At 35.3% G+C, this 23,075-nt stretch overlaps 1 protein-coding gene across 2 annotated transcripts in view; it reads left to right on the forward strand.

Annotated features, from left to right (window-relative positions):
• ZNF292 (zinc finger protein 292) overlaps positions 1-23,075 on the forward strand; it is a 107,101-nt gene that overhangs the window by 51,315 nt on the left and 32,711 nt on the right. For both annotated transcript variants that reach the window (XM_011941885.1, XM_011941884.1), the window contains 3 exons: positions 9,514-9,668; positions 9,862-9,940; positions 12,149-12,284. In XM_011941885.1, the coding sequence (XP_011797275.1) occupies positions 9,514-9,668; positions 9,862-9,940; positions 12,149-12,284 (370 nt within the window). The remainder of the gene's footprint in view (positions 1-9,513; positions 9,669-9,861; positions 9,941-12,148; positions 12,285-23,075) is intronic.

Consider the following 23,075-nt stretch of genomic DNA (forward strand, 5'->3'; position numbering starts at 1 on the left):
ATCTGGACGTATCTTCTCATTGTGAGGGCAGAAGCATAAGAGAAAGCAAGATGCTTAAACTTACAGCCGTCCTACTATCTCTTCTGCCCCATTCTCTTGGTCAGAACAAGTCACATGGGTTAAGAAAATATTTTCTACCATTATGAGAAATTAAATGTGACGAACGACATGGAAACAAGGAGAGGTGAAGAATTCAATCTGCCACACTTCCCACCCTCAATACTTTGCTTTTCCAAACTCTTTATAACAGAAAAGTTACAAGAATAGTACCATGAATTACCCCCATAGCTTTCACTAAGATTCCCCCTTCATTCACATTTTGCCGTATTTGCTTTATCTCACACTTTATTTTCTTGTCTGAATCTTTTAAGAGTTAGCCAGTATTATGACATTGCCCCCATTATATACTTTAAGCATTTATCTCGTAAGGCCAAAGACATTTTTCTGTATACTCACAACACAATCATCACACTCAGGAAATGTAATATTGACACACTACTATTATCTAATTACGATATATATTTAAATTTCTCCATTTGTCCCAATAATATCCTCTTTGGCTATTCTTTATTTTCTCTTTTTTAAATACAGCCATTTATCAAACAAATATCACAAAACAAATGTGATATTTGTTTTATCACAATATATGAATGCCTAACAATCTCTTTGTCATGCAAAATTGCACATTAAAGATCCCAGGGCTTATCGAAAAAATGTACTTAAGAGACACAGCATGCAAAAACGTCATCACACACACAGAACCTTACTGAAACAGTAGCGCAGTTTTATACCTATTAAGTAGTTAAGAAATGCATAGGTACTTTACCTTGAAAAAGATCTGAAATTTCTTTGTGGAAGTGAGCACCAGAAGGAAAGTGGGTGTCAGAAGGGATGTAGTTTGTGAGTTAATGTGAATTAGCAGAAGGAGAGTTCTCTGAAATTGGATAGAAAGTTGTAACACCACTTGTGATTGGTTATCACTAATAACACTTATGGGGAACTAAGGTAGCTGGTATATGTTTGATTTGCATGCATGTGTACATTTTGCATATTCTAACAGCTCACTTCATCTGGGTACAATTCTCTGCTTTCACCTAATGTTTCCCACCAAAAAATAGTATTATAAGCAAATGAGAAATTCATGTTTTGCTAATGTTGTGTCGGAACAAATGTGTATATATGTATTTTTTAAAGCTGTAACAGTAGTGACAGTATAAACATTTGCATCTAAAACTGCCCCTCTTAAGATTGCTTTAGCTGCATCCTACGAATTTTGATAGGTTGTTTTTGCTATAATTCAAGTCTAAGTATTTTTTGATTTCTATTATTGTTTCTTTTACCCCAGACTGAGAAGTACACTTTAAAATTTCAAGTTTGTGGTTTTCTTTGTTAGGGTATTCTTTTGTTAAGTGTTTGACTTTATTGCATTATATTCAAAGAATGTGGAAAAATGTGGAAAAAAATATAACAAATGTGAACATATTCTTTATTTCATGTGACTGTCTATGTGGCCTAGTTTGTGTTCAGTTTTTGTAACTGTTTTACTTGTGTTGTGAAGTGTGCATTTTCTAGAGTCCTGTTTCTCTAGACGTAAATTATCGTGTTTTTTTCTTAGCTTAATTTTCTGTGTGTTTATCACTAATTCAATCCAAATTCTCCCTCAATTGTTTAAATCTCCTCTTAAGCTTATTCAAGCACGTTGGGTTCTCTATCAATTTCATCTTGAAGAAATTTATCCAAAATCCATCTAATATGCTATAATTATTTTCCAGGTCCATTGCACAACTATCTTCTTGGAATCTTACTTCATTCATCTCTCTCATGTTAGAGCTCCCTTTCTTCTGTGTATCATTCTGACTCCTTTCCTGGTTTATTTTTCATTTTGGTGAAATTCCTTCTTCGGTAACATCCTGAAAAAATGTGCCTAGAAGGTAAAAAATTTTAGACCACATATATCCAAAACTGACTTTTCTATTTTAATAGTTACAATCGTTGGATATAAATAGTTTCCCCATAGCTTTCAATACAGTACTTCATTTTCTTTTTGCTTCAGTGTTGCTGTTGAGAAGTCTGCTGCCTTCTCCCCTACCAATCTTATTTTTATCCTATCTTTGTTTTTGAGTTCTGAAGTTTTATGAGAAAGTACTTTGGTATAGTTCTATTTTCAGTAATTGTGCTGGACATTCAGTGGGCCTTTTCATTCTTAGAATTCATGTTCTTAGGTTCTAGAAAATTAATTTGAATTAAGTATTTTATTTATTCCCCTCAATTTCTCTATTCTGAGTTCCCGGAACTCCTGTTGTTAATTATGGGACCTCTAGCATTATTCTTTAAATTTTAAAATCTTTTTTGTCCTATCCGTAATTTTTATTAGTCTTTTTTTCATAACTGTTTCTTATAACATGTGTGTTTATTCATAGATGTAATGTGTTTTCTCATATATCCAAGAATATCAATGGTAGTTTCTTGAAATTTTATTTTCTCCCTGCATAGTTTCTGTTTATTCAAAATTGCTTTTTTCCTCCTTGTTTTGATTTCTCTCAACGTTAGAAGCTTTTTAAAAATGTCTGCTGGTCTTTAAATACCGTATTTAAGGGTATACTGCTAAAAACGTGATTGAGAGCTCCAAGTTCATGTATGACATTTGTTGTGATTTTCACAAATAAGGGATCTAGTTTGTTTCATTCCCTAATGAAGGCTTGGTGTCAGAATCTTGGATCTTTTCTTTTTGATTTCCCAGAAAAAGACTCAGCTAGGGACCTGGAAGTTCAGGCAGTGAGAAAAAAGGGGCTTGCTGTCTATAGGGAGTATGTAAAGTTGACTTATTGCCCTGAAAAGTAAGATACTTCTTCTCGACTGTGTCCAAACACCTCTTTTTAAACTTCTTTACTGAGGAAGAATGGCAGTACCTCGCTTGGATTTTCTAGCTGTGGAGAGTGAGGAGGAAATCAGGGAGGCTTAACACCTAAAATAGACTTTTCAACCAGTTTTCTCTTTTTTAGCCCCACTTTCACCCCCCATTTTCAGAGGCATCTGATGCTTCTAGTTCCTGAGCCCTTTGGTGATTATGCAGAGTTAGTGAGTTTTGCTTGTTTGTTTGTTTTTGTTGTTTTTTTACCTAAAGTCTATTTAGGAGTCACTTTTCTTGGAGTGTCAATCTTACATATGCTTTCCAGCTTTTAAGATTGTATTTCTGTTTGTTCCATTCCCATGTTCCTATTCTTATGAGTTTATGCCACTTTAAAAAACTTACTGTAGTTTCAGTGAGGCTTGGGGAGAGGAGAGTAAGGTGCAAAATAAATGTGTCCAGTCTACCATTTCTATACAAAACCTTAAAATACATTTTAATAACTTAGAAATTTTAAGGAGTATTTCACATTCATCAAAGGCTCTTCAGGGCAAAAGGTCAAAACTGTAAGACATTATTTGCTACCTTTCAGTCGTGTACAGGGAGTTTTCCAAAGATTACCTAATATGTGGTATTGCAGCAGATTAAGTGTATAAACCAATATGAGAAACCCACTCTTTTCTCTTGTCAGACTTTGAAGAGATTTGAAAAATGTAAAACAATGCCTCTTTTCACTTTTTTCAGGAAATGCATTTTTATTAAAAAATATCTTATGGTAATGTGATGGGTTTATTATTTTAAACTTGTTTATAAATATGTAAAAGTCTCAGTTTTCATATTGAGTATGGTAAATGTCAGTAGTTGTAACTCGCATAAACAACTCTTTGGGTTCTTCAGTCATTTTTAAGAGGGTAAAGAGTCATGAGATCAAAATGTTTGACAACTTCTGTTCTGGAGAACCCTAGATGTACATTGGAAGTGAAACATGAATGTAATAATATAAACATAACCAACACTCCACTAGTCTTATCTTTACATAGGACAGTAATGTAATTTAATCCCCATGTTTATTAAATATAACACCCTGTGGTTTTATTTCTCTTTTATTTTCCTTCCTAGTAATCCTTAGGGCAACTAAAGGAAGCTACCAGAAGTTAATCTATACTCTTTCTCCCTAAAGCATATATGTTCTAGACTCTGCTGATTTATATAATGAGAAATCAACTTAAGAGCCAAATGTTGAAGTGTGCATTTTTGTTCTCAAGGGAGTAAAAATTGGCTCTTAAAGAAAAAAGTTGTTTTTTTAATTGTTTGTTACATGTAAACAAATATATAGTTTAACCTGTGGTATCAAAATTTCATTGGGGATGATGAACAATTAGGAAAAAAAAGTCAAAGGTCTCCGTAAGAGGGGACAACAATGAAAACCACCGCAAGAAACACTGTGTTAGAGATCCTTTAACCTCTTTCTTATTTCTTCTATCCTAGGTTTGCCCCATAACACACGCTATAGAGCAGATGCAGTAGCCACAAATAACTTTGTAGGGATCTAGTAGCTCCCTTAAAGAAGGAGGTGAGGCATGTAGCAACCACAGAGCTTGTGTCTGATCTCACTGGGAGATCTTGGGTCATCCCTCAGCCCTAGCTAGTTGCCATGCTGGAATGTGGGCCCAAAGTTGCCAATTTTTTTTTTTTTTTTAAGAAAAGCCAGAAACCCAAGTTTTTATGTAAAATATATGACTTCTAAATATTAGAAACTAATTCAAATATTTTTTGAACAATGTGCACATCAAAACATCCATGAGCCACTAGTTTATGAACAGACACACGTACTAGTGTAGTCTCTTCTGGTATGGTGGAGTGTGTCTTTAATATATACTCCTTTCAGCATCCTCAACTCTGAATCATCTTGCTCCTCTTTGAAAAACTTCAGTTGATGGGCCACCACCTGTCTCAGGAGACCAGCTTGTTCTGTTTTTGGTTTACTCTGATGGTTTGGTAGTTCTGTCTTATCAGAAACAGGAGTGTCTCTTTTAAACTTCAACCTAGTGTCCTAGTATGACCTGTGAGACACACAGAATAGAATTAACTCCTCTCTTATGTGACAAGCCTCTAGATTTGTGAATTTGGCTAATTTAATCTAAAATTTAATCCAAATTTTAAAAATTGGATTTACAAGTTAATTTTCATTTCTTCAGAAATGTATCGCATAGTACTTAAGAATGAACACTCTGAAGTCAGACTGTGAGGGTTTGAATACCTTCTCTGCCTTTTCCTAGCTCTGTGATCTTATGGCTTGTTATTTCACTACTTTATGTCTTGGTTTGTTAATTTTTAATATAAGCATATTACTATAATTTACCTAATTACTGAATAGGTAGTACATGTAAAGCTCTTAGAACAACATCTAGCCATGTGGTAAGTATTCAGTAAATATTATTTAGTATCCAGATTAAACATCCCTAGTTCCATCAGTCATTCATCAAAAAACAGTTTTAAATTTTCTCACCCTATTTTGCTTACAGGTTACTCATTAATGGAAGCAATATGGTGCATTGCAGGAAGACGTTTAGGTTTTGTTCCCTGTCTTTTCCCCTCTGTGCCATCTCCCCCCGAACTCACCTTCAAACCAGATTACAGTGACTTTTATCTTTGTCTGTTCATATGTATATAAGTATAAATATATGTGTATAGACAAATTCATTCATTCTTGAAAGAGTGTGGGAACAAAAACCATTAGTTTAATGGGGGAAAAAGTGTAGGACTTTGGTCAGATGCCAATCGCCAAGTACCAGGTCCCCAAGTCTGTCCAACTTCAACTTGGCTACAAAGTTAGGGGTTCTCACAACCCCCTCCTCAGGGTCAGTAATTTGCTGGAATAACTCACAGAACTCAGGAAAATGCTGTACTTATTATTATAAGGTATTATAAAGGATACAAATGAACAGCCAGACGAAGAAGTACCTAGGGTGAGATCTGAAAGGGTTCGAAGCACCAGAGCCTGTATCTGTGGAGTTGCGATGTGCCACCTTCCCAGCACGTGGATATGTTTTCCAACTCAAAAGCTCTTAGACTACTGTTGTTTAGGAGGTCTTGTGGAGTACATAGACATGATTGATCAAATCATTGGCCATTGGCGATTGGGTTCAATCTCTATGACCTTTTATCTCCTCCAAGACTGGGGGGTGGGGCTGCAAGTTCGTCTCTCTAATCATGGCATGGTCTTTCTAGTGACCAGTCCCTTCCCTATCTTAAAGCTATCTAGAAGCTCCTCAGCCTAATGTTATCTCATTAACATGAAAAAGACACTTACGTAGATTTCAAGGGTCTCAGGAGCTCTGTGCTAGGAACCTAGGACAAAGATCAGTTATTTTTATTATACCATACTTGTATACTTGCCAGTGGCACAAACTGAATTCAAAGACTGATCATGAATCTTAACATCCCTTTTGATTGAATGGTTGCATCATCGAATTCCAAATTTTCTTTTTCATGTTGGTTCCTAAGTTCATGTTGGTTCAACCAGGAACTAATCCCAGGTTTTAATTGCTCTAATCAAAATCACCATGTAAGAGAATGTTTTCATTTCTAGCAGTCCATAGTTTTCTGTCATTGTCCTCTGAATCATCTAGCTGGTCAAAAGAGGAGAGTAAAACCATTTCAGATCCGTAAGAAATATAAGTTCTTCTTTATTTGGTGGATATTTAGAAGAAAGTTAAGAATTCTCCTGGGTAGGGGCCTAAAGAAAACTTCCCCTTCATCCTCTGAAGGTTCACTGAAAATCAGCTGACAAACAGCAGATTTGAAATGGCATACAAATTTATTAATGAAAGGGGGGTGGAGAAATGTGGATGATTTTAGAGGAGGGTTGTAAATTATTTTTAGGGGAATTCAGTGGGCTTGAAGAAGATACAGTGGCCTGAGACAAAGTCTGTTGAGCCTGCAAAGCACTCAGTGGTTTGTGACAAAAGTCTGGTTAGATGTGTTGACAGACTTCTGTCTTTCTGCACTATGAGTTCAGTTAATAAAAACTCAGGGAGGGAACTGTTAGAAATGCTTGTTCCCAGTGCCACAAAGAAATAGCACTCAAACATAAATTTAATTTTCACAGCAAGGCAATTTTTACTTTCTGCAGAAAGGGTGCTCCTCGCAGATGGAACAATGGTGAGACCACACCTGGACAGGCGAGGGGAAGGAGTTCTTGTTCCTGATGCAGGTAGTGCCTGCTGCTGTGTCGTTCCCATATTGACTAGGGTTGGCCCGCACAGTCTGAGCTAATTCCGATTGGCTATTTTAAAAAGAGCAGGGGGTATGAGCCAGAGTGGTAGGGTGAGTAGTTTGGTGGGAAGGATGGTTAGGAACAGGTACTAAAGGTGACTTAGGTCAGAGCAGGTGACCAGGGGTGACTTAGATAAAGCAGGTGACCGGGATGAGTCAGGACCAACCAGGAGACCAGGGAACAAATGTGAACTACTGATTAGGACTGGAGAGAAAGTTGTTTACTGAAACTTAGAAGCAAGGGGGTGAAGAGAGCCAGGGAGTTAAACTTTAAAATGGAGAATCAAAGAATAAGAGAGGTGAACATACTGACATACTGATTCTTTGAAGAGAAACTTTAGGTTCACTATATTTAACAGGATCAAAGGTAATTTTATTCTTCTTTGGTGGATCTGGACTTTAGACAGATAAGGAAACTTCACAGAACAACTTCATACTGTGCTTTGGGAGAAAGAAGATCAAGAGATGGGAAGGAACAGGGGAAGGTCAGAGAGACTCTGAGGCTTCTTCCTCAGCATGTCAGAGTGCCACAGTTTGGGGTATCAGTTTCTGAGCCCCGATACCTGCAAAAGTGAGTCTCTGATTGGGATTATATGTATAATAGTGACATGATTAGGCAAATAAAAGGCTTTAATTTCTGTGTTTATGTCGAAGCTGAATCATCTTGGGTATAATGTATGCAGCTTCATCTCATGTTCCATGTTGACCAGCTACAATGTCATTTGTTCATCATTACATTTAACAATGCCAAGAGGGTACAGAAACACGGATTCCCCTCTTCTCCAGCATCTCTATCCCTGCTTGGAACTTAAAAGATCAGGAATAGCTTTACCTTTGGGCTTCATGTGGATTGAGCTAGGGAACTTATCTCTGATTGTTTTTATCCTCACATAGAATCTATTTTGTATCATGGAGGTTTGGGATATAATGGGATTGTGAGGTGAGGTGAAAGTGTGGATGAGAGCAGATTTGTTTCAGGGTTCATCTGGGAAAGATTGGGGTGTTTTTTCCTGGATATCTGAGAAATAAGTTTTTCCACCTCAACTTTACTGGGAAATTTTGCTATGGAGTTGGTTTTGAACCTAATTGAGTATCCCCTGACACCCCACCCTACATCCTGCACTGTGGCTGCAGGTTTTCTGTCCTTTCTCTCCCTAGGAATCAGTATTTGCCCTCACTTCTTAGGGGGAAAGGAAAGGAAAGGATTAGTGAAAGCCAAGGTCTGTGAATATGTGGCTACTCAGTAGGTGAGTAGTTGTTTTGTTGCCCTTTAGTTTTACCAGCTTACTTTTTCTATTGCTTTTGTCTGATCACTTACTAATTCTGTTAGTTGGAAGTTAGTAGAGAGGACAAGGTAGTAAGTGCTTTGGTAGTAGAATGCAATCCCCACCCTCTCCCTCCTCCCTCCTCCCTCTCTCCAGTTTTAAAATCTGTTTCTGTATGCCAGAGGATACAGGCCCTCAGGAAATTTTTTTTTTATTCAATGCCCTATTTTCTAGGAAAAGACACCTGAATTTCCATATGTTTGATTAAATGAGTCTTAAACCCTGAAGTGTGGAGAGGACTAATTGTGGCTTCTGTGTTATAGAAACATTTAATTAGAATCTCTCTTCATTTAGCATAACTATAGAACCTTTTAGATAAGAGTCTTAACGTGTGTATTTGTGTGTAACTTCTCTTTCCATTATCTCCCATCTCTTATTCAGTAAGATAAATAGCATCTTTTAAAGAAATTCTGATGAGGTAAATTTAAAATATTTACATAATTGAAAGATGAGAAATATTTTTAATTAAAAAACTATTACAGAAATTACTTAACCTTATAATAATTATTTAATATCTTTAATGTTGATTTTATATGTTGAAAGTCTTTGGATGACTTTTTAAATGCTAGCGCTTGTCAAAAAATTATTAATTTGTATGTACTGTTATTTTTTTATGGACTGAAAAAGGACATGTCTTTGCTTACCATACATGATTCATTTTATTTTTCAGTATTGAATTTTCTGCTGCTTGATGAAAAATAGAAAACAGATATTATTTGAAATTCTTCACTGCATGCCTGGTCAAGTATTACTTGCCCAGATGTCTTTTTAAAATAACTTTTAAAACTTACTAGGGAATAGAGGAGATAACTCTTGCACTATTTAAAACTAGCCTTGATGAAATGATGCTATTGCTGGATGAATTAATACTAATCTTTTCTCCTACAGAGAGCTGCCAAAAATATGACTATATTTCATTTAATATTTTAATAAATATAAACTACTTTTTGTTTTTATAAATAAAAGTTTGTATTTTTCAAAATTTTTCAGAAACACAGCTGATGAGTCAATGTATATTTTGATTTACGTTTTGAATACTTTTTATTATTCCTTCCAAAACAGACACTCCTAGTATATGCAGAGAAATGGAAAACTTCAGAAGATCCTTTACCTTTATTGGAGGTATACACAGTGGCTATCCAAAGTTACGTTAAAGCCCGACCTTATCTTACCTCTGAATGTGAAAATGTAGCCTTGGTTCTGGAACGCTTGGCATTGTGAGTAGACCTTTGAGTAAATAACTAGATTTAGCTTTAAAAAAGAACACAAAAACATTAAATCTCAAGTCTTATAGTTTAATTTTAAATAGATTAGTTATGGGGAGTCTGCTTATGATATTAGAATTACTGGTTATATTTTCCTTTGAATTTTAATAATTATTCCTCTCCTTACCAACTTTTTGTTTTTTAGAAGCTGTGTTGAACTTTTACTGTGTCTGCCTGTTGAGTTATCAGATAAACAGTGGGAACAATTTCAGTCACTGGTGCAGGTGAGAATCTTTATCTTTAGATTTAATATAGGTATATCTTATGTCAGTTTTCCTTACTCTTAAAAAAATTATTCAGTTAAGCTTTAAGACATCTCAATAATGACAGACATTAATTACTGATCTTATTAACGCTAGTGTCTTACATATAGTAGATCTCAACAAGTGTTTGCTAAATAAGATAGATTGAATAATCTTTATGATCAGATAATTAGGGCCTTGTAAGAGCAGCAAGGGAACACAAAAGAAAGTGCCCTCATTTGGATTTAGAAGCAATTAAACTGGTTTGTGAAAGTCTTCAATGTGCTTTATAAGAATTTCACATATATCATTTAATCCTCATGAAAATTTGTATGGGTAGGTATGGTTTCCCCATTTTAAAGGTGAGGAAACTGAGGCTCATACTCTAAAATAATTATCTGCCCAAACTTGTATAGCTAATATCACATAGTAGTTATTCGAACTAAGGTTCTTTATTCCAAAGCCCATGCTTTTTCTCCTGCCTGAAAACACATGCTTTGTCTCTTTTATTTAGTGTTGTTATTCTGCCTACATGCGATACTACACAATTTAGCAGTTAGTTGTCTTGGAGTATTTTCAAGAATGTTAAATTTTGTTTCAAGCACTAGAGCTGGATGTATTATGGCTTCAATTAAATTTTGATTAATTGGTTAGTTAAAAAGAATGCTCCTGCCAGCTGGTTTCAAAGCTATAGCTCTCTTTCTCCCCATTTCTCTATCCAGAGTTCTTAAAATACCTTTAGGCCTTAAGATTTTCTGTAAGAAATTTGTTAAAGAGGTATAGCCTTAAATTTTAGAAGCATGTAAAATAAGCTATAGTTAAGCAGAGAAATAAACTTTCCTATTTTAATATTAAACGTTAAAATCTACATCAAGTGCAGCAGGCCCTTGAAGGTGGAATTCATCTTATTTAATGTCATAGGATTCCGCATAATGTCTTACATATAACAAATGCTTCATAACTGTTTGTTGAAATGAAAGTGTCTTGTCCTGTTTGTCACATTGCAACTAACTTTTTGATCATGCATATTCTACTTCAGATATCCGTAACTTGTATCTTAGGTTATTTTTTTCCAGAAAGTATTTTTAGGTAAATTATTTTGAAACTTACCGTTTGCCATTCAGATACACCCTACTACAGACTTAATATGCTTAACCAGAATTCTAAATGCTACTGATTTTGTTTGCCAACATAAGATAAAATTTTACACTTTCCTTTTTGAAACAAAAGGACTAGTTAATCCTTTTTTAGATGGATTATGAAGGAAATAACTCTTTCCATCCTTCTACATTCAGTTACTTAAAGAAAACTTAATAAAGCACCTGAATTTGTTGGAATGGGAATATTTGTATGGCTTTGAGGATTAGACTTTTTGTTTGAACATAGCGTGCAACTTTGAGTTTGTACAACACTTTGTTCCCATTTCTGAGCTTCCTCAAGGTTAGTTTATACCTAACAGCATTTGTTTTCCCTGTGTTTTAACTATTTAAACATTTCTTTACCCCACTAGAGGACAAACCCTGTAAAGTCAGGGACTAGTTGCTCTCTTCTCTAGAACTTTGTTCATAGAAATTTTCAATAAACAGTTTCTGAATTGAATAAAAACTATTGGTCTTCTGTGGACTGAAGACTGTGCCCCTTTCATGAACACTTGGAAACAACTAGCAAGCAAGGTTCATCATCAGCTTTAATGTGAAACTGCCACAACTATACAATGAATAAATGAAAAAAATCGTGCATTTAGTTATTTTCTTTTCGTAATTCCCTTTTATTGAAATATGCATAAGTTGTCACTTAGTTCGTTATGTGAATCTTTTTATTAATGGTAGACTTGGGGGAAAACTTTTTTAAACACAGAGGATATAAAATGTGTAAGTTCTTTTATGCGTATGGATATTCTGATTGCTTCCTTGAGGAATAACATTACTCCTGGCTTAGATTTTGGGGAAGAGAAAATACAGACTTATTCTGTAAATACATTATATTTATTTAAGATTTGTAAATGATTTATTTCTTATCCTTGAAATTCATCTTTAAATATTAGAAGTAAAGGAATTGAGTACTTTGTAATGTGATGTGAAAGTTTTAAGATAAAAGTCTTTTCAGAAGTTTAGTATTATATTTAAAGCCTGATAAGCTTGCTTTAAAAAATCTGTTGTAATTCTTTGGATGTTTATTTAATATTTATAGGTAGCTCATGAAAAGCTGATGGAGAATGGCAGCTGTGAATTGCATTTTTTAGCTACTCTAGCTCAAGAGACTGGGGTGTGGAAAAACCCGGTACTGTGCACTATTCTTTCCCAGGAACCATTGGATAAGGATAAAGGTAAATTTTCGAGAGAGAGAAAGAGAAAGAGAGAAAAAAAAAATAGACTAGAAAAAATAAGTGTTAAAGTTGTTTTGATATAATTTATCTCAAGATATTCCAAAGAAGGACCATTTAATTAAATATCTTCTGAGGTGTGCTTGAGGCCCTGCGCCTTTATTTTATTTTGGGGAAGATGTATTTATACAATTATAGAATCATAGAATAACAGATAAACTAGAATTTTTTCCCAATATCTTTTTAACAGAGGAATTCCTTCTCTAACTTCTGACAGGTGGCAGTCCATTTTATATTTGATAATTTATTTGATAGTTGGAGAAACAAATAGGGTGATTAAATGCCCTTCCTCAAAATAGAATAAGAAATCAGTGCTAGAACTCTTTAAGTCTTTTGTCTCTGAGATTAATATGCTTTCTCAGTTTATTGCTCTAGTCTTATTCTATCCCTCGTGTTTTTCTTATATGAGCTCAGCCTGGTATCCTATTGAAAGTAGGTGGCTAAATTACTTTTATGTATAGCGCTTAATGTTTTTTAGAGTTTAAAATTTGTATAGACCCTGAAGAAAAGTACAGTTATCTTCTAGATACTTTTCTTGAGATTATTTAGGAAAGTGTGCCCAAATATCATCCTAACCTTTCCCAAGGTATTTGAAGAAGTAAATTTTTTAAAACAATTTTAATATATCTAATGGAAAAATCATATATTTATCACTGTAAGCTTCTTCCGTCATTTATTGCTGCTTTTCTTGTTGATCAGTGGCAAATTCTAGGAAATTTTGCTATGTAATAGCAAGTTATGAAGGCCATGAGAAGGGAGTGTTAAGTCTATTGCTTGTGAGCTCTTCTGGTACTTTGATATTTACCCAAAGCCTTCCCAGCCAGTCTTCAAAGTTCTCTTTAGGTTGGTTATTCCTACTTGATTTCCATCTCCACCATTTTCTCTATGTTTTCTTGATTGTTCTAGTAGTGTACCTGTTTCTTAGCTTTCACAAGAAGTTTATCTTTATCCCCTGTCTTCATGGATATCCAAAAATTAGCTACAGTGTTCTCAAGACCTTGGAAGGAGGTCCTTTCATTACTTAATAATAGTAATTGATTTATTTATTTACTTATTTATTGAGACAGGATCTTGCTCTGTGGCCCAGGCTAGAGTTCAGTGGTGTGATCATGGCTCACCGCAGACTCAACCTTCCAGGCTCAAGTGATCCTCTCAGCCTCCTGAGTAGCTGGGACTACAGGCATATACCACCACACTCAGCTAATTTTTGTATTTTTATTTTTTGTAGAGACATGGTCTCCCTGTGTTACCCAGGCTGGTCTCGAACTCCTGGGCTCAAGCCATCCTCCCACCTCAGCCTTTCAAAGTGTTGGGATTATAGGCATGACCGACCATACCCAGCCTAACAATAAATTTAAAAGTTGAGAATCTTAGATTTTTTTTTTTGCCTTGCCGTATTAACTATTCCCAATAGATTAATACCAGTATGCTTTACTTCTAGCACCAACTTATACTTTCTGATCTTGTCAGCTTTTAGAAATATTAGATGTGATATATTAGTAATAATATCAAATTACAAGTTCCTCACAGTTTGGAAAGTGCTTTTATATGCATGGTTTTATTTAACCATCATAGTGAATGCTGTGAAAAAGGTAGGATCTTTATTGTCCCTATTTTTCAGATGAGAAACTAGAGGCTCAGAAAGATGAGTATTTTTTCCATACCACATTACCAGTGATGAGAGGCAGAGCCAGGAATTAAAATCAGACCTCAGCCTCTCCCTGTTATGCCCTGTTGTCCCATTGTCAATTTCTGAACAGCATGTTGCTAAATTCATATATTATGCTAAAGTGGGAAAAAGGAACCTTTATCCTAGCAGAGATGTCAACTTTATTTGAAAAGATAATGTGCCTGATTTTTTACTTGTTTGAATGTGCCTAACATTGTATCTGTTAACCAATGTCTCTGCCCATCTCTGTGCTGCTTTATTTCTTGACCTTCATCTGTCATGCCACTGGAATAATTAGGACTATGCAGCCAGGAGGAGTTTCCACAAATTAGGTGGATTGTAGGTAGCCAAACTAATACAATACAGCTCATGAAGCAACCAGAGAGATGTTACATGATAGAGAGATTTGCAGCCATAATCTAGCCTGCAGCAAGTTTGAAGAGAAGAATAAGAGCTCAGAAAATGAGTATACCTCTATAGGTTATACTCATCAGTTTGTTTATAGTGAAGCCTTTTGAAGTTTTGATGTAGTATTTGAACAGTGAATAATCTGATTAATTCTGAGTTATTTTGGTTTATTTTTTTCAATTGACTGATTTTGGAGCTACTAAAGCCCAGCTCAACCAAGAAATACTCTTTAATTTGGGAGAGTAAGGGTGGACAGGACTCAGAGATAGTGGTTTCACTTCAACGTTTGAGTATCCTAGAGTGAGGTAGCTCTAATAACTAAGCCAATACAAGTCAAGTAGATGGTTTTGAATATCAAAGGAACTTTAGGCATACTTAAATATTGCTTATGCCTCTCTTTGGTCATAATCTTGGGATTGGAAAGGTACTTAATGCTCAATTATTTGTTACTCAATTTTAATTCCCCTCTAAAACATCACCGATGAATTAGCTTTTGCTCAGACACTTCTAGAGTATGGTACTTATGTAGTTCAGTCTATTCTTAGCCTGCAATTAGAAAATCTTCATTGTGAAAATTGTGAAAACTAATTTTTGGAGTTTCCTTCTTTTGGACCTGGTGCTGCCTCTAGCCATAGTAAAGTATAAATCTCTCTTTCACTTGGTAGCAATTGAGATTTTTAAAGATTGCCATCATGTCTACACTTAGTCTTCTTTTCTTTTCTTTAATTTTTAATTTTTGTGGATATATAGCAGGTGTATATATTTATGGGAGTCTTTTGTAGACTAAAAACCTTGATGTGGCTTGATTATAAATCTACAATCGTGATTCCTCCTTTTTGAGTGCATTTTATGTTTTTGTAGTTCTCTTAAATGGGTAAATCTCAGCACTTCATCTGTACTCTAAATATGATCTGGCCAGTTTAGAGGTCACAGGTATCTTCTTTCTCTTCATGCTAACAATTTATACTTAAGTTAGTGTAACCTAAGATGACATTACCTTTTTGGGCAGCCATGTATTTCTCACAACTCAATGAGGTTACCAAAATCATTTAAAATTTTTAAAAAATAAATGCTAGCTTCTAATTATGTCTTCTCAATCTACATTTGTATACTTTTTCTTTTGGTGTACAAGTGTATTACCTTTTTCTTCCTGTTTAATTTTACTGTATTAAATCCATTCTATCTCCCCAACTTGTCAAGATTCTTTTTAATCCTGATTTTGTTATTCAAGGATTTTGTCCTTCCCAATTTCCTCTCATTTTGCAGACTTCATTTTCATATACCTTATTGGCATCCAGGTTCTTCATCATAACCGTAAAAAGGTCATGTCCAGAAATCAAGCTTCTGGGATACTTATAAAAATCTTTCTGCTTGCCTTTAGTTCTTACATCCATATCCGTTGATTATTATTGTTTTATCAAATATACCTATTTTCCCATAATACTGGCCCATGATTCTCCTTTTCTATCTATAAGGATTTGGTGAAAGACCATAACAAGTGTTTGTGACTGTGAAAAACTGGCTGTGACAGTTTTTCAGACTTTCATTGTTTTTGACAAGTGTTTGCCTAAAGTTCTCTTACATAAGATTATTCAATACTGAGGTTAGTCTGACCTAATTTGTTTTTTACATAAAATTTTTTATTTTAGAATAGTTTTAAATTTATAGAAAAATTGTGAAGAGTTTCCATATACCCTACACCCAGTTTTCATTATCATTAATATCTTTCATTAGTTTGGTACGTTTGTCACAATTAATAAACTAGTATTTATACTTTGTTATTAATTAATTAATCCATACTTTACTCACACTTCCTTAGTTTTTACCTAATGTCCTTTTTCTATTCCAGGATCCCATCCAGGATACCACATTACATTTAGTCGTCATGTCTCCTTAGGCTCCTCTTGGCTGTGACAGTTTTTCAGACTTTCCTTGTTTTTGATGACCTTGACAGTTTTGAGGAGTACTGGTCAGGTATTTTGTAGAGTGTCCCTGATTTGAGATTTGTCTGATGTTGTTCTCATGATTAGACTGGGGTTATGGGTTTTGAGAAGGAAGACCAGAAAGGTAAAGTACCATTGTCATCACATCATATAAAGCGTATATATTGTCAACATGACTTATCACTGTTTTGAGGTTTTTTTGGGGTTTGGGGGGTGTTTTTGTTTTTTGAGAAAGGGTCTCACTCCATCACTCAGGCTGGAGTGCAGTGGCACAATCCCAGCTCACTGCAACCTCCAATTCCTGGGTTCAAGCGATTCTCACACCTCAGCCTCCCGAGTAGCTGGGACCACAAGCATGTGCCACCATGCCTAGCTAAACTTCTTTGTATTTTTTGGTAGATACGGGGTTTCACCTTGTTGGCCAGGCTGGTCTCAAGCCCCTGACCTCAAGTGATCCACCTGCCTCAGCCTCCCGAAATGCTGGGATTACAGGCATGAGCCACTACACCCAGCCAATTTATCACTGTTTGTGTGAACCTAGACCACCTAGCTATGGTAGCGTGTGTCAGGTTTCTCCACTGTGAAGTTATTCTTTCCTCCCTTTCCATGCTGTATTCTTTAGAATGAAATTACTATGTGCAACCCATACTTGAAGTGGGAATATGCTGCACCTCCTTGAGGAAGCAGTATCTACATGTTATTTGGAATTCTACACAGGAGATTTGTCTCCTCCCTATTTTTTTTAAATCAGTCTTTTATATTAGTATGGCCTTATATATATTTATTTTATACTTTGGTCATAATCTGATGCACTTTATTTTGTTGCTCAATTTCTTCCAGCTTTGGCATGGGAGCTCTTTCCTTTGACTCTTGTGTCCCTCGTCATGGGTTTTGTTTTTCGTGTGATCACTTCCTTGCTTTCTGGCACCATAATATGCTCCGGGTTCATCTGGCGTATTTCCTGCCTGAGTCCTGGAATCACCCATTTCTCTAGAGAGGACTTGCTCCTTTTATTGGAGAATGGTGTTAGAAACCAAGATCTATATTAAACTAAATATGAATTCTTACTAATGTCTCCAAGTCTAATTCATTAACACAAGGATCATTCTAGCCTCCTTCCCTTGCTAATCTGTAACTCCCCACTTCAACAAAATGTCATATAATTGGAATCATACAGTATGTAGCCTTTCAGACTAACTTCTTCCACCATTGGCCATCCATTTACTTACTCCTATTATACCCCTATAGGGAAAAGCTTTATTAATTACAGTACAGTGCTTTTGTACAGTTCTTTTTTACTTTATTCTTACATTCTCCACTCATTTCCAAAGTTAGTTAGGTCAGCACCTTATTTCTCCATTCCTTTCAGTGAGATTGTTTTCATACATTTGTAATATAGTTATTTTGTTACATTCTGTATTCCATCTTGGGCTTCCTGAACCTTCTAAATAATTTTTTTTCAATTTGCATACCTTTAGATTCCCTGTTTGTGTTGTATGGTTTTATAGGTTTTGACAAATGAATAGTGTCATGTGTCCACCATTACAGTATTATACATAGTAGTTTCACTCCCTAAAAAAAACAAATCAACTGTGCTTCACCTATCCAGCCTTCTCCCAAACACCTGACAACTACTGATCTGTTTGCCATCTCTATAGTTTTGCCTTTTTCAGAATGTTATGTAATTAAAGCTTTTCATTCAAGCTTCTTTCACATAGCATTGTATATTTAACATTCATCCAGGGCTTTACGTGTCTGTTAAACCAATGAGCTGTTAGCTCATTCCTTTTTATCAGTAAATAATTCTCCATTATATGGCTGTACCACAGTATCCATTCACCTGTTAAAGGTGAATGGCTAAACAAACTGTGGTACAGCCATGTAGTGGATGCTAGTTTTTGATGTATGTGCTGCCAGTTTTTGGTGATTTGAATAAAGCCATTATAAACATTTGCATGCAGGTTTTTGTGTGAATGTCAGTTTTCAGATCAGTTGGGTGAAAATACCTAGGAGTATGATGGCTATGTCATATGGTAAGACTGTGTTTAACTTTGAAAAAATAACTGTCTTCTAAAGTGCCTGTACCATTTTGTATTCTCATCAGCAATGAATAATTCCTTTTGCCCCATACCCTTACCAGCAATTGGTATTGTCTGTTTTTGGAATTTTAGCCATTCTAATAGGCATGTGGTGATATCACATTGTTACTTTAATTTGCATTTCTGTAGTGACAAATGATTCTGAACATCTTTTCATATGCATATTTGCCATCTGTATATCTTGGGTGAGGCATCTGTTCGGATCTCTTGCCTATTTCTTAATTGGGTTGTTTGTTTTCTTATTGTTGAGTTTTAACAGTTCTTTGTATATTTTGGGTACAAGTTCTTTTTCAGATATGTGTTTTGCAAATCTTTTCTTTCCCTCTTGTGAAAGAATTCTCTTGTGGCTTGTCCTTTCTCTTAAGAGCAACTTACAGAGCAGAAGTTTTACATTTTCATAAAGTCCAACTTCCCAGTTTTTTCTTCCATGGATCATGCTTTTGGTATTTTATCTAAAATCTCATCGCCAAATCCAAGGCCATATAGATTTTTCTATGGTCTTTTCTAGAAATTTTATAATTTCCCATTTTACATATGGGTATATGATCCATTTTGAGATGAATTTCTGTGAAAAGTGTAACTTAATTTATGTTTAGTGAATTCATCTTGGCTCTTACTAGTCACACTTCTTTTTCTGAACAATCACAACCCATCTTTTTAATATAATTAATTTTTAAACTCTTATTCAGGATTACATCTGTTGCTGTTTCTACAGTTTTGCAAGAAGTACCATCAGCCCCGTTTTGAAAATTACATTTTGCCATCTGTTTTCACTTGTTCTATGGTTTGTTCTACTCTGAAATCTTAAGCTTATCAAAGAAGGAGTAGAGTTAAGAGTAGAGGAAATATACTTTTCTCTACTATCATAAATAGTACATAATCAGACCCAAGCAGCAGACTTCCCCAAGAAGGTCCCACCATGCTCGGTTGTATTGTTCTCAGCATTTTTGGTGAGTTAGGTATCATCTTGGGTTTTAGCTTTATTAACATTTTGCATAGGTTGTTAGCACCAGGTGTCTGACACTCATGATGCATCCTTGGTCTTAAACTTGTGTTTCCTTCTTTTGTATGTATTATTTTAAAATCTAAGCGCTGAGACAACTCCCTATTATAGTCACACTGAATTTTTTAGGCACTTTCCCTCTACTTCTATATTGGGTTAATTTGCAATTGCATAAATTGCATTTTTGTCAGCTTGCCAGTCCTTTCTTGCATCTTGAGCACTGCAGTTCTCTTCCCCCACCCCGCCACCCCGAGAACTCTTTTGTTTTCAAAGGAAATTTCTAAAACTTAAGATTTTCCGTGATACTCATAAATCATTCATGGTTTTGTCGGAAATAAGCCCTTATTTTAGTAATAAACTTTGCATTTTAAAGTGAACATGGTGAAATTGCTCTTTGCTAAATATTAGCATACCTAAGATGCAGTAATATTTTAGCAGGAGAGGGGATGGGAGGAGAGAGCTAACGATAACTAATGTTGCCCAGGTAAATAGGGTGAGGTCAGATCTGATTGCATGCAGATTATACCCTACTATTTTATAATTATAAGTAATTAATTATATGACCCAAAGTTTTCATTTTTACTAAAAAGGATTTTTAAACACATTCTTTGGTTTCTTAAACATCCCAGACAAGTACATTATTTTTTAAATACATATATATACATTTTTTTGAGATAGAGTCTCCCTCTGTCACCCAGGCTGGAGTGCAGTGGTGTGATCTTGGCTCACTGCAACCTCTGCCTCCTGGGTTCAAGCGATCCTCCTCCCTCAGCCTCCTGAGTAGCTGGGACTACAGGCATGCGCCACCATGCCCAGCTAATTTTTTACATTTTTAGGAGAGACTGGGTTTCACCATGTTGGCCAGGCTAGTCTCGAACTCCTGACCTCAGGTGATCCACCTGCCTTGGCCTCCCAGAGTGCTGGGATTACAGGCGTGTGCCACCATGCCCAGCCTTAATGGGTGTATTTTATAATGTCATGTGGAAAAATCTGTCAGATTTTAGTTAAATCTGACACTTATAATTAAATCTCATTTTGTGAAAAAATTGTGGCATACTGACTAGGTTCATCTATGATATGAAATACTTTCTAATCTTTAAAAGTTAATTCTATTTCCTGAAAATGTAACATCCTTCTTCAGGAAAGGGTAAGAGGTGGGGTCAAGATTGATTATCCCTAATTGGTCATTTGGAAGTTACCATGAGCAGTAGTTTCAATCCTGGCTATAATTAGAATTAACTGGGGAGGTTTTAGATAGACCAGTGCCAGGGCCCTACCTCATACCAATTAAATTAGACTCTCTGGGCAACCAGTATTCTAGAGCTTGAAGCATTGTGTTTTATTAAATATCTTAATTTGGATTTTTTTGGATTAATTAAATGTCTTAATTTGGAGTCCAACGATGCTGAATTGTGTTTTTTTAATATATTTTTAATTGTGGTAAAAAAAACACAAGATAAAATGTACCATCTTAACTATTCTTAAGTTTGGTAATGTCAAATATATTCACGCTGCTGTGAACATATTTCAAAACTTTCTGATCTTGAACCCCAAGGTGAAAACTATACCCATTAAACAACAATTCCCCTTTTCCCTTACCGCTCAGCCCATGGTAACCACTATTCTACTTTTTGTTTCTGTAATTTCGAGTACTTTAGATCCCATATATAAATGTTATACCATGTTTTTCTCTTTATGACTGACTTTTTTCACTTAGTATAATGTCCTCAAGATTCATCCATTTGGTAGCATGTGAAAGGATTTCCTTCCTTTTTAAGGCCAAATAATATTCCATTGTATGTTTATACCACATTTTGCTTATTCATTTATCTGCTGTAGTTGGACATTTGGATTGCTTCCACCTCTTGGTTATTGTGAGTAGTGCTACTATAAACATGGGTGTACAAAGACTTCTGCAAGACCCTGCTTTCAATTCTTTTGGGTTTATACCCAGAAATGGGATAGCTGGATCATATGGTAGCTGTATTTTAAATTTTTTGAGGAACTTCTGTACTGTTTTCCATAGAGGGTACATCATTTTACAATCCTAACAGTATTGTATGAAGGTTCCAGTTAATTCACATCTTCACCAACACTTGTTTTCTGTTTTTTTCATAGTAGTCATCCTAATGGGTGTGAGGTGATATCTCATTGTGGTTTTCATTTGCAGTTCTCTGATGATTTGTGATGTTTCATATGCTTGTTGACCATTTGTATGTTATCTTTTGAGAAATATCTATTCAAGTTATTAGTCCATATTTTAATTGGATTGTTTGTTTTTTGTCATTGTTGAGTTAAAGGAGTTCTTTATATATTCTTGATATTAATCCGTCATCAGAGATATGATTTGCAGATATTTTCTGTCATTCCTTTTCACTCTGGTGAAAAGGTTGCCTTTTTACTCTGTTGATTGTGTCCTTTGCATAAAAGTTTTTAAAGTGTGATGTAGTTTTATTTTTGCTTTTGTTGCCTATGACATGTTTGGTGTCATAGCCAGGAAATCATTGCCAGTCCGTTGTCATGAAGCTTTTCCCTATGGTTTCTTCTGGGAGTTCTGTAATTTTGAATTTTCTCATTTAAGTCTTTAATCCATTTTGAGTTAATGTTTGTATATAGTGCAGGAATAGGGTCCAGCTACATTCTTTTGCATCTAGGTATCTAATTTTTCCAGTACCATTTGTTGAAGAGACTGTTCTTTCCCCACTGAGTCACCTTGGCACCCTTGTCAAAGATCATTTGACCATATATGATAGGGTTAATTTCTGGACTCTTTCCTATTGCATTGGTCCACATGTCTGTCTTTATGCCAGTGTCATCAGTGTTTGATTACTTGAGCTCTGTAATATATCTTGAATCAGGAAGTGTGAGACCTTCAACTTTGTTGTTGTCAGTTATTTTGACTTAAAGATTCTGTATGAATTTTAGGATGCATTTTTCTATTTCTGCCAAAAAAAAAAAATGCCATTGAGATTTTTATAGAGATTGTGTTAAGTCTATAGATTGCTTTGCCTAGTTTGGACATCTTAATAATATTAAGTCTCATCATCCATGAACACAAGATAACTTTCCAGTTATTTATGCATTTCATTTCTTTTAGCAGTGTTTTATAATCTTTAGTCTACAGGTCTTTCGCCTCCTCCTTGGGTTAGCTTTATTCCTATTTTATTGTTTTTGTTGGAATTGTAAATGGAATTATTTTCTTAATTTCCTTTTTGAATTGTTCATTGTTAGTGTATAGATGCAGCTGATATTTATGTGTCAATTTTTACATCTTGCAACTTTGCCAAACTTGTTTATTAGTTGCAGTAGTTTTTAAATGGGATCTTTAGGACTTTCTACATATAAGATCATGTCATCTGCTAACAGATGATTTTACTTCTTTTCAATCTTGATGTCTTTTATTTTTCTTGCCTAATTGCTGAATTGTTTCTTTTTTTGAGACTGAGTTTTTGCACTTGTTGCCTAGGCTGGAGTGCAGTGGCGCAATCTCGGCTCACTGCAACCTCTGCTTCCCGGGTTCAAGCAATTCTTCTCCCTCAGCTTCCCAAGTAGCTAGGATTACAGGCATGCGCCTCCACGCCCAGCTAATTTTGTGTTTTTAGCAGAGACGGG

Source organism: Colobus angolensis, unplaced genomic scaffold (genome assembly GCF_000951035.1).
Source record: "Colobus angolensis palliatus isolate OR3802 unplaced genomic scaffold, Cang.pa_1.0 Scaffold203, whole genome shotgun sequence".
Taxonomy (NCBI): Eukaryota; Metazoa; Chordata; class Mammalia; order Primates; family Cercopithecidae; genus Colobus; species Colobus angolensis.